The sequence below is a fragment of the Cygnus atratus genome, chromosome 5 (genome assembly GCF_013377495.2).
Source record: "Cygnus atratus isolate AKBS03 ecotype Queensland, Australia chromosome 5, CAtr_DNAZoo_HiC_assembly, whole genome shotgun sequence".
In the NCBI taxonomy this organism is placed as follows: Eukaryota; Metazoa; Chordata; class Aves; order Anseriformes; family Anatidae; genus Cygnus; species Cygnus atratus.
Window position 1 is genome coordinate 8,592,256 of NC_066366.1, and position 12,901 is coordinate 8,605,156.

At 37.2% G+C, this 12,901-nt stretch overlaps 1 protein-coding gene across 1 annotated transcript in view; it reads left to right on the forward strand.

Annotated features, from left to right (window-relative positions):
• KIF18A (kinesin family member 18A) overlaps positions 1-12,901 on the forward strand; it is a 43,965-nt gene that overhangs the window by 10,578 nt on the left and 20,486 nt on the right. Inside the window, exons 7-11 of the mRNA XM_035550343.2 lie at positions 3,092-3,268; positions 4,139-4,213; positions 4,483-4,592; positions 7,555-7,717; positions 11,595-11,759. Coding sequence (XP_035406236.1) covers positions 3,092-3,268; positions 4,139-4,213; positions 4,483-4,592; positions 7,555-7,717; positions 11,595-11,759 — 690 coding nt within the window. The remainder of the gene's footprint in view (positions 1-3,091; positions 3,269-4,138; positions 4,214-4,482; positions 4,593-7,554; positions 7,718-11,594; positions 11,760-12,901) is intronic.

A 12,901-nucleotide genomic window follows, 5' to 3' on the forward strand; every position in this document is an offset into this window, starting at 1 on the left:
CCTCCAATTGAGGTTGTACTGCTGTAAATAGTTACTTCAGTATCTTATAATCTAGTCTAGCAAAATTCTTCAGTTTATCAGTTTGTTTCAAGAATATTTAACATCTTAAGATAACTCCAGAATATGCATTGCTCATTTATGAAATAGAACCCTTCTAAAGACTGAAATCCAGGGAAGCTCTCCTTGAATATTAGGGATTACGTGGTTGACAGTTTTCACTTCATCATTTTCCTTTAAGGTTTCCTTGTGGATTTTCAACATCATCTTCTGGATAGCTGAATGAAAGAAAGCCCTGATGGGAAAGGGTTCTCAAAAATAGTTTTCTTAAGATAGTTGAACGCACCTGCTTTCCTTACCCACATTTTCCAAAATCTAGTATGTGTAGAGAAGCTTGCATAAGTAAATCCTGGAAAACACAGATTTTCCAGAGGCTTATGTGCTTAGTTTTAGGGCAATCTGCTGTGTCGGTGAAATTTAGCGTTATGTTGTGATCACCAAAATTTGTTTCATGCAGTGTTCTTGCTCGCTTACTGGCAATTTGAACAAAAGATCTCTTTGGTTTCTTGTTTAACTTCTCTTACCTCTTAATTCTTTCTGTTATGTAAAACACAATTTACATGATAATATGAATTAATGGTTAGCTTCCGAAGCAATTTCTTAACATACTGCTAATTCATTTGAGGATTGACTTTGTAAACTTGGCAGAAGGGAGGTATGTTTTGTGTATGGGTGTCAACGTATTAACTTCCAACTTTTAACATAAAATAATCAAAAGTATCCTTGGGATAAAGTATCCTTTTGGGAAAACTTCCTTCTTTTTCCTCACTTCTATTTATAATTAAAGACTTTCTCTGACTTAATGTGCATTTTACTGTCAACAGCATGAGAAATGAAAAACTGAAATGTTGAGAGGTAGTTGTCAAATGTTTCTATTGAGATGCACAAATGCCAGGAAGAGGCTTCATGGACATACTTGCTTTCCTGTTGCTCCAGTAGTTACTCACTTTTGTCGTTCTGTATACTTGGATTACTGTAAGCAGTTTCTCCTATTTGTCTTAGGATTGGTTCCCTACAGTATATTTTAATACTGCCGCTAACATTCTTACTTGTCAAAGTATGCCTTTCTTTCCAGTGTTCTCATCTTATCCTTGTATACTTCTGTACTTTTTTGTACCTTGTGTACCCTTTCCTCTGTTATTAGGGAAAGCCTTGAGTTTTCTCTACTTGTTCTGTATAATATGCTATACTCTTTTCATCTTCATTTTCCTTTTTAGTTGCTTCTGGTTGTGAACTGACCTGCAAGGAGTCCACGCTGAATCTTTATATTTCCTTTTGTCTTCCTAAAGAATTTTCTGTCTTCAAAAGGCAACTTTTTAAGTGTCCTTATTGTAATATCCATTTGGGCAGGATCTGGGAAGTACAAGTCATTATCTTAAGCTGAAGAAAAGCAACATGCAAACAAAAAATATACAGAATGTTACTTGTTCAGTACAAAAAATTATAGGCATTCAATAAAATATTTAAAGATAGTGATAAGGGTATCTTAGCGGAATTAAAATGAAAATGGTTAAGATGGATGCTAAAATAAGTTATTTAACTGGTTCCGGTTGCTTTCCTTTTTTGTCATTCAGGCCAAGAAAACAAGAAATGGAGGGTGTGTATTACTGTTGGGGCTAGGGAACAAATCTGCTGTCTAGCCAACTGGACAGGAATCTTCCAGATGAACTGCCTTCATTTCTTCCCTAAAATGCGTTCCTTTATCAAAATTTTGTTGTATGTACAGGAAAGCTTTCTTTGCTATTGTGGAATGGTTCCCAAAGGTATGGGTCATACTGTACACCAAGCTGTAAGTTAATAGAGGGGTTTCAAGAGAACTTCCTTGTTCTATTGTCTGTTGGATTAGTTAAATGTGAGAACTGTTAGCAGAGGTATGAAGAGCAGAGTAGGATGTCCCTTTAGGTGATAGTGAGCTGTTAAATCAACTCACTTTCAAAACCTCCTCAACAGTACAGTCCAGTCAAAGGGGTAGTCCTATCAGGTCTTCCTGCCTTCAGATAGTTCTTAGCACTTCCTTGCTGGCATTAGCAGTCATGAAGCCATGCAATTAAATTACGAAATGACGTCTTTGTTTTCAGTTCAGTTTGTTGGTGTTTATTTCGAAGGGGTAGAGGAGGTACTCACTGTAGATTTGATTTTTATTTTGTGTTCTTCTACCTGCTTTGTCTGTGGTAGTGAATTAGACTCCTGATCTGGCTCGCCAGCTCAAGGGAAAGAGTGGGAATAATTGTGTGGGAGGATAACGAAACATCCTGAACTTTTACCAAACTCAAGTTCAGTGTTCACAGCTTACACCCCTTGGTCAGCTAGCAATTTCTACTTTCAAATATGCCAAGGAAAATGATCAAAGCTTTTATTTCCCTTACTGCTGCCAGGAAAAGCTGAAGATTCTCCTCACTGCCCTGTTGGAGTGGGAGGTAGAATTTAGAGCCTGTACCACTGGCATAAAGATGGCATGTTGACTTAGTTGGTGTAGGTGGCTGGTCCTTACCAGCCTTTGCACTGTGAGATGGTTATTCTGTAAATGTGACTTCAAAAAAAAGTTTTATAAGGCAAACTTTGGGTTGCCTGGAGAGGTTGTAGATTATCTACAAGGATAGAGAATAAAAACCTAACTGGGCATAGACCTTGGCAGCTTGCTCTAGCTGATCCTACTTTGAGCAGTGGGATCTTGAAAGGTCCTTCCAACCTCAATCATTGTGAAATGAAATTACATGAACTGAAAATAGTTTATCATAGCCTTTTAGCGTAGCCCACCTTTTCTGTTGGTTTCTCACATCACAGAAACTGTTGTTATGTATCCAGATATCAGAAAGTAACCTGGCTAATACTTGTGTTATAAAGGTATTAAACAGGAGATAACGCTCAAACAATCCACTTTAAAGGTAATTTCGAGGAAGATGACTTATGTAAAAGAAAAGTTCCAAGGTTGTTTGTCGTATTTAATGGTGTTGATGAAATTGTAAACAAACATTTGAACAGATTGATGTGTAACATACAATTGCTTAATCCATAAAAAATCGTTTCTTTCTAGAGCAAAAACCAGCATATTCCTTATCGAAACAGCAAGCTCACACGTTTATTGAAAGATTCCCTTGGAGGAAATTGCCGAACAATAATGATAGCTGCTGTTAGTCCATCTTCTATGTTCTATGATGATACTTATAATACTCTTAAGTATGCAAACCGAGCAAAAGATATTAAGTCTTCTGTGAGTATGTTGATATTTATTGATCTTATTTCAAAGTATTATATATTCTTGAGGGAGGGAGAGTTATTTCTTTCAAAAAGTGATTTTAATTGACTTCATTTGTCTCAATTTTGTTGTTAGCTCGTTGCTGCAGTCTACTCTTCATTATCTGGGTGCTCGTTACTGAGGCAGCTGCTAGTTTGCGAGATCTTGTCTTGTGAGCCTCAAACCTAAAAATAATATTCATATGGTAAAGTTCACAGCCAATTTCAGTATCTTACTATTATGTTCTTGGAGAACTGTAAAGCACATGCAAGATGTGCTAGCAGTTGTACAAGAGCCAGTCCAGTTTTTACCACAACTAGAATTCAGCTGGAGCTAAGAAGCTCAATGAGATAGTATTGATAAATGAAAAACTGCTGCAGCATCCTGTCTTCTCAGTATAGTACTCAGACTATTTTGACTTTTTTCATAATTCCTTGTATTGTAACACCTGAATTTCCTTTACATAATATAGTCTTGATTGCAGTTTCCATTTATTTCATCTCTTCTACATTTTGTTGCATGATAATGTAAAGATAACTTGTATAATAAAATCCACAAGGCATTTATCAAATAGTAAAACTAGTCTAAATAAATGCAAAATGCACTTGCATCTGTAAATGTAATTATTACTGCTGTTCTGAGGAAAATTGCTGCCACGGGTATGCAGCCAATTACTGCAAAAGCTAAGAGGCTCATAGTTCTCTTGAGCAAGTCAGGAATGTTTTCATCCCTTTTCTCATAGTATAGTACAAATATAATTATGTAGTATTTAAACATAGTGTATTTATTTTACAGGGAAGCACGAAGGCACCTTCATAAATTCTAATTTTTTCCTTTCTTTCTCAGTTGAAGAGCAACATTGTTAGTTTTGACAGCCACATAAGCCAATATGTTAAAATTTGCAATGAACAGAAGAAAGAGGTATGTCAAAATTTATTCTTAAAAGGTTGAAATACTAATTATTATGAATTGGAATTAAAAATAAAAAAAAAAAGAATTGTCATGGTTTTAAACATATAAGGTAAGTATTGTCCTAATGTTCCTGTTTAGGCTTTTGAAGTAAAGGATGTTCTGTTTTTCAAAAAGAATAAAACTTAATGCTATTTATGAAGTATTTCAAGACAAATGTGTAGAAAGATGGTTTAAAAAAAATCAAAAATTCTAACTAAAAGGTACCTTTTTTGTTTAAGATCATAATGTTGAAAGAGAAACTGAGAGCATATGAAGAAAAGAAAGCAAGTGTTCTTGAAAATTATGATGGTGCAGTACTTTCAAACCATCAGCAAGAGGAAATAAAAAGGTAAACTGATCACATTAAGATCACTTTAAAACTGGAGTTGGCATGATTTATAAAACTATTTGTAGAATAAATGTTTGTTTTAAGTCTTACCCTATTTTGAGTCAATACTTATCAATATTACTATGAAATGATTTTAAGTTATCTTGAGCTCAGATCTAATTTCTGCTGTTTTTCTTGCATTTTTGGAAGGACCCTCATCTGGAAGTACTATCTTTCTAAAAGAGAACTAATTAAAACTGAATTGTGTATGTGTGCACATATGTTTGCGCATGCACATGATTGTGTCCTACTAGAGAAAATTTAGTGTTTGGGAAAGTTTTGGTATCAAAAATATTAAGGGTGAATCTTGTCTGTATCTGTGGGCGATTTGCATATCCTTAAATTCCATATCCTTTGCATATCCTTAAATTGAAAAATTTTATTAAAGCATAGTAAGCAGTAAAACTGTATGATGAGGATCTTATTGTTAAGCCAAACAAAATTCTAAAATAATTAAGATAGCGTTTTGTCAAGTATTGATATTGTATCAATTTGGGGCAGGGCAGGAAGAAACTGAAGTCAGTTTTCTTCTGTGTGTCAGGAGATTTGGTTTCCCAGCAGTTCCCTTCTGGGCAAAAGGCTTTCTAACTGAGGTTAGTACTACACGCGCTCCAAGGTGTCAAATGTCTCATTCAGGTTCTGTAAACTGCATTCTCAAAAGAACTAAGTTTCAAAGTCAGGTTGATACTTCTGACAGGTTTTCTGCATATTTTTGTATAGTGTAAGTCTTTAAGGTTAATTTAATTTCTGGTGATTTGTCCTTTATTTCATCCTATGTGAGATGAGAAATAGTTACGGGCAAGGTCTCTACAATGTTTCTTGAATGTTCTGGATATATTCCATGCCAAGATATGTTGCTGAGTGGATATTCCAAAAATTACAAAAATCATAGAGACACATGCAAGAAATTGCAATAAAGTGGATTGTACGCTTTTTTCCTCATAAGGATCTTTTCATGCTTATCCTACTCAGAGTGTGAATGATCAATTGATTACCCCACATTGACTTACAGGTTTTGATAGTATTCTACTTTCTCCCCTCTGTTTGGCACAGAGTAGAAAGACTTACTGCAGCTTAGTGTTTCGGTATGTCTTTCTATGACTTCTGCTTCCAGTGTGATCTGGACAAGGTTCACTGATTAGTTGCTTCTCCAAACCCAGATGTCTTTCCTGCTCCCCCTGAGTAAAGCTTGGAGATTTGTTGTCTGCCAGACCTCCAAGTCTTGAGCCTGTTGAGGTAGGCAATGCACACTGGCTTTGGAGCTGCCACCTACAGGCCCGTGATCTCTCTGAAACTAGGTAGTCCAGAGATGTACTCATACCCTGGATGTTCTTACAGGATCATTCTGTCACTTTTAGGTGAAGAAGGGGAAAGGTGACTTCATGAAAATTATGATTATTGAGAAAGTGAATCCAGCTCAAGGCAGGAGTTTTGCAAAGGCTTCTGTACTTGGTACTTTATCTGGGACACAAGGAGTTTATTTACTGGTAACAGTTCTTAACAATGACAGAGTATGGATTGAGAGCCTATTCTGCGGCCTCTCTTAAATTATGCCTAGGGTTTTACTGTGATGGAAATAGAGGATTTACCATCACTTCTCAATTACTGTGTTTCCCAAGCAGATGGGAGCAACCATGTTTCTATGGATACTAGAGAGGGAAAAAATTCTCCAGCCACTTGTGCAAGGATTCACTCACAGGGTGAATGCTTGTATAGATAGTAAAATTGTAGGGTAAGAACTCTGTAATTCTCTGCACCAAGAATATTTTAGTCCTTAAAGAAATACACATACATGCAGTGAATTTTAAAGTGTGTGTTGGTACAGATCTTTTTTATGCCAATACAGTAGCATTCTCTGGACACTTTGGGGCAAAACTATTAGTTTTCTGAAACGATAGAGAATAATGATTTTTTTAAAATGCAAGCAATAAAATACCAGAATAAAACACCTGGGGTTATTCAGACATTTTATTAGGAAATAAATTGCTACTTCAGAAACACATTGGCAAGAAGTTAAGTATATGGCAAGAATGTATCTTCAACTTGCTTTCTACTTGAGTCTGTGCTGTTTTATGGTATTTGTACAGTATTTTATGGTATTTCATACTAAATGCTGCATAACAATCTCAAAGTTTGCACATCTTGAGAACATATGTATGTTAAGTGGTGCCTTCTTAGGTAAGAATTCTTAGTGTCATTTCTGAGGCATACGGTATCTTTTTGGACTATTCTGGACTGCACTTTCAGTATTCAGGAGTAAAGCAAAAAAGTACCACTGCTGAAACTAACATTACAATATGGTAATGATTTCTTAAACATCAGTCTCCTTGGAATATCTAACTACCATCTTTAACTTTTCCCCCTATTAGCCTAGTAAATGTTAAAATATGATGCGTGTTCTGAATTTTGTTGTCCTTTTGTGATTAAAATTGTACAATGGAACTTGGCAAAAACTGAGCAAATGAAGATCCTGTGTGGTTTTTTTTGAGAGTAGGGTGGTTTTTTTGAAGGAGATCTTAGGTGTCTATGGCAACCGTAGTCTAATCTGTTTAATAAATCACTATACAAAGTAGAGAACGCAGCTTTTTTTGTATCCTTTGGAGGTAGAGCTAATACTTGTGTGAAGAGGTTGGAGAAGTCTTTGTTTTGAATCCCAGTGTTGTCTTCATAAATAAGGTTTATTTTTTAGTGACCCCCTTATATGTTTCACAGCACGGTTCTAGCTTGAGTATATGAAACACTTACTGAAGCACTGAACCTCTTTAGTGCTATAACAAACTTTGATTTGTGTTCTTTATTTTCTTTATATTTTATTAGCTAGGACTTGCAACTTTACATCCAATGTAGAGGATGGTCTTTAAAAAAAAAAAAGTCTAAGCAGCTAATTGGATATTCTTCATTGTGATATTTATTTATCTAACAGATACCAAGAAATCCTTAAAAATGTGTTTGCAAACCGTGAAGAAATCAGAAAAGAATACCTAAAGCTGGAAATGCAACTGAAAGTAAACACACTGAAAACACATTACCAGAAACAATGTCATGAACAAATCCAACTAATGTGCTCTGAAGAAAGAGTAGAAAAGGTGAGTTGTTTGCATCTTTGGTTTTGCTATACTAATATATGAATTTTGCTGAAGTATTTATATAACTTAGTGCTTCTCTATACTGTTGAAATGGGACACGTGGGTAATCACTTGGAAAACATTTTGAACATTAATACAGAAAGTGTATTCGTGTCAGGTATACTTTTTTCCCCTCCATACCACACAAAAAATGTTGATGTGCTTTTCACTGTTAATTGTGAAAACTCTTTTCAACTTAGCCTTATTTAGATTTGTCATAGCTACTTGGTACCTGACTTGGGAGACTCATCATGCTTGTGTCGAAAACCAGTGTGTTAATGTGTGGATGGTATAGCCACAGAAGCTGTTATGAAGTTAAGAAATAGATTTTGTCGTGACTGATCCTTTCCATAAGGAAAAACGTAAACCTCGTGCTAAACAAGGCAGGTCCTTATTGTTGGTGTTTTCAGTAGTCACCATGAAGATTTTTGGCTGTCTGCTTGAGGGCATGTGAACCAAAATCATGTTTCATTGCCTTGAAAAGAATTTGGAACTAAGTATTAACTATTGCTGTTTTAAAGCATTGAATGCTCATGTATTTCTCGAAGATGAAGGTATATACAGTATCTTAATTTTTCTGCTACAATGTGGAACGTATGTTTTATGTAGGTATGAATTTGAGGGTGGGGCTGATTTTGCTTAGTCATAGTAACAGTCTGCATTTGGCTGAAAATGATGGTTTGCCATATGATTATTTTTTTTTCTTGGTGATTCACATGGAATTTGGTCCTTAGATAAAATGTCAAAGTGAAAATGTCACATTTTTTGCTTGTCATTAATGAAGATATTTCAAGTGACTAATGTGTTCTAGAACTCTACTTCCAGAGTTTCTGTGGCATAAAATGTTTTTTGTCTGTGCTGCATTAAGTGCTGCTTACAATGCAGCACAGTTATATATTCGTTAGGAGGGTTATGCCTTCACACTTAAATACAAATGTTTCTTATGAGCTGATTAAACTAGTGCTGAATGCTAGCGTGCTACACTGAAATGTTGTTGGTTTTGCCATGGGTTAGCTTATAGATGTGATTTACTAAGAGTCAAGTGTCACTGTACAATGCATAAATTATTAACAAGAGTAAGTCGCTGTAATGGTAAAACTTGATGTCCTTTTGAGACTACTTTGGTTGGAACAAATTGGATTTTAATTTGGAATCCAGTCACTTGATTATCAGAGTGACTGCTCATGTTTCCCTTGTGCACTATAATGCTTCTGTTCTTCCATGCATTTTTACACATTTGCTGTTTTCCTAAATGTCTCTGGGCTTTCTTTCTAAAATACACTGAGGCTACAGGGGTATTTCTCAAATACTAATTTGTAAAGGACAAATTTTACTTCTAAAGCATTCTGAAGTTTACACTGAATGGTTTGTGCTCAGTAACTAGATATAATAATGATAGGCAAATCTATAATAATGATAGGCAAATCAACACAAAGCAAATGTTTTCTTTCTTACACTTGAAAACATCAATTTGAATATTTTAAATGATAATTTTAGAAAGAAGGAAAAAATAATGTATGAGTTCAGGTTACCTTCGTCTCTGTTCTTCCAAATGCTTTTTGATACAAAAAGTTGGTTACAACTTGCATTGTGAAGTCCAATCCTGTGCCAATAATGGATGACTGTTCCATTTCGCACATAACTGCACCTAGTTTCAGCTTTTTTGGAACTTGGGCACTGAGTATTCAAAACACTGTTTACGTATTCCTGTCTAATTCCTGTTCCTCCACTCTGTTGCCTCTTCCTGTGTCTGTTGTCTTTCTGTTCCCTGCTAGGTGTATGGTAGTGTTGTCCAGAAAACCTTTGTACCAGTAGCAGAATATGCAATCCCTCTTAGTACGTAAACATATAAAGCTGTGCCTCTGTGTTTTAACTACTTGACTGAGTTTAAGCAGCTTTTTACTTAGTTTTGACTTAGTTTATCTTGATACTTTCTGCATTGGTCTTGCAATAAGGCATGGCAAAAACTGCTACCGTGAGAGGCTTTAAAAAAGAATAGATTTAAAATCACTTCTGACGCTATCGTGATTTTAACTGTCATGAACAGGAACGTATTCCTGGAAAGCAGTCAGTCTGTCCTGATTTCCATTTTTCTGCTCGTTGCAGTTGTGCATGCTGAACCTAAAACTACTTGTTGAATATGTCCCAATTCTTCAGTCTGGGAGAGAAAATTTCTTCTCTCGTGTGAGTTAGGCAATTGTAAAACTGAGTAAGAGCCAAGTGTCTGGGCCAGGAGAATGTGTTTTAGAGGCTGTGCTCTGGCTCAGATACAGCTAATATGCTTAACCATTTTTTCTATTTCAGCAGAGTAATATAACATGTCCTTTATTGACGAGAACCTATTGGAAGGGTTCATCAAATGGTGGGATACTGTCAATACCACCTTCAGTCATAATACCTCTCCTGCACCACGTAAAAGCTGAAGACAAGTATGCAAAACAATGCATTTGGATTTCTCTGTTTGACTGGTCCTGAAAGCTTTCTGCTGGCCTTGCTGGACAGAGGGAACTGTCCAGTGGTCATTGGCAACTTTAGCCTGGCACTTAACTCTTCTTCCTGGTACCTTCCCTAAAGGAGCTGACCCCTTACTAAGTGACTTCATCTTGTTTGGGTCCTCTGTTGTCTTTGTTTTTTTTCTTTAGACTGTCTTATCTTCTAAATGAAATTCTGGCCAGAGTCTAGTCTTGGTCCTGGTGTTCACACATAGTTCAGGTATCTTTGCCATGCTGGTTCTGTTGTTGGCACACCAGCTGTTGAAGCAAGCATTTCGAAAAGTTAGCTTAGGAAATGCATTCTGCATCTCCCCATGGATTTTTGCTGTTTTCTACAGTATGTTCAGAAGGACATCAGATTAATTGATGTTTTGTGCAACATTAGGAAGTTATGTTCATACTTTTCTGACACCTACGATGGAACCAGTTTGACCTACTATTGTAAATAAGTAGATTTATTCTGGTCAACGAAGTTAGCGCTTACAGACTTAATTTTGGAAACGTATGGTTGCAGATACATAGTTTATATAGTTTTTTTTAAAAAACTAATTGGCTTTTGTATATTCATTTTCATTCAGTGTAGCAAATTTACTTTAAATGCATTTTTAACTGAAGTTTAGTTACAGTTGAACTCTGAACGCTACCTGAGGTGGTTGTTCTCTATGACTAGCTGAGTTAAAGTGACCTAATTTAGAAAGTATACCAGAAATTAAAGCTGTCCTCAGAAATTAGAATGATTCTCCTCTGTTGTATTTAGGACTTAATTCATATCCAGACTGCTTTTCCTGTTCTTGTACCTTTCTGTTGGCAGGTTTCAGAGAAGCATCAGAACAATTCAGATGCTCAAAGATAGAGGGTTTTCCATTTGCCAAATATTTTATCTTTTGGTGGGCTTCTTTTAGATCATATTGCATTAGGAAAACAAAGCAGATAAAATTCCTTCATCATATTGATGCTTGAGTTACTAAAAATTATTAGATTATCTTGTTTCTAGAATTGTGTTTATGTGCATGTGCAGTTTTTCCAGTCTCTCCGGTTTGAGATAAATATGGCCTAGAACAGGTATTGATGAAAAACCATGTATTACTCTTGAAAGGAATAATCAAATAACTGTACTCTATATTCTCAGGGTTTTCAGGGAGGAAAAAAGTGTGGAAACTTTTAAACATAATTAATTAAAGCCCATAAGGAGAATGTGCTACTTCACTTGTACTAAACAGGCCAAATATGTAACACGTTTATGGACCGTTAAGTATGAATGTATGGAAATGGTTTTTATGTATAGAGATGTTACAGAAGATCATTTGAAAGCTGCTGCCATAAACATCGTTTTTATTCATTTTTAGGCCACTTGTAAGCGGGATCATAGGCTTGCAAGGCTTAGAACGTACTGCGCACACATGCAGAAGAAGAAACAGGAGGAGATTGAACGCTTTGAGGAAAATTCCAATTGGCTGCATCGAGTTGAAAACGAAATGCGCTTCCTGGGTCAAGATGGGAGCATTCCGAAGGTAAAATGCCTTCACTTTAAGAGCAGATCACATGCGTTGTAGTGAACATCTGACTTGAGCTAATAATTTTTTGAACTTTTCTTCTCTCTCCATCACATTTATGACTTTGACCTCAGTGCCAAGGAAGCTCATGGAGCAGATTATCTTGAATGTCATCACACAGCACTTGCAGGGCAACCAGGTGCTCAGGCCCAGTCAGCATGGGTTTATGAAAGGCAGGTCCTGCTTAACGAACCTGATCTTTTTCCATGACAAAGTGATGCGCTTAGTGGATGAGGGAAAGGCTGTGGATGTGGTCTGCCTTGACTTCAGTAAGGCTTTTGAGACCGTTTCCCACAGCATTCTCCTCAAGAAACTGGCTGCTCATGGCTTGGATTGGCGTATGCTTTGTTGCGTTAAAAACTGGCTGGATAGCTGGGCCCAAAGAGTCGTGGTGAATGGAGTTAAATCCAGTTGGAGGCCGGTCACTAGTGGAGTCCCCCAGGGCTCAGTACTGGGGCCAGTCCTCGTTAATATCTTTATCAATGATCTGGATGAGGGCATTGAGTGCACCCTCAGTAAGTTTGCAGATGATACCAAGTTAGGTGTGTATGTTGATCTGCTCAAGGGTAGAAAGGCTCTGCAGGAGGATCTGGATAGGCTGGACCGATGGGCTGAGGCCAGCTGTATGAGGATCAACAAGGCCAAGTGCCGGGTCCTGCACCTGGGGCGCAACAACCCCAAGCAGCGCTACAGGCCAGGAGATGAGTGGTTAGAAAGCTGCCTGGCCGAGAAGGACCTGGGAGTATTGGTTGATAGTCGTCTGAATATGAGGCAGCAGTGTGCTCAGGTGGCCAAGAAGGCCAACAGCTTCCTGGCTTGCATAAGAAACAGTGTGGCCAGCAGGACTAGGGAAGTGATTGTCCCCCTGTACTCGGCTCTGGTGAGGCCGCACCTCGAGTACTGTGTTCAGTTTTGGGCCCCTCACTATAAGAGGTGCACATCGAGGTGCTCGAGAGAGTCCAGAGAAGGGCAACGAAGCTGGTGAGGGGTCTGGAGAACAAGTCTTACGAGGAGCGGCTGAGGGAGCTGGGGTTGTTCAGTTTGGAGAAGAGGCTCAGGGGAGACCTCATCACTCTCTATAGGTACCTTAAAGAAGGCTG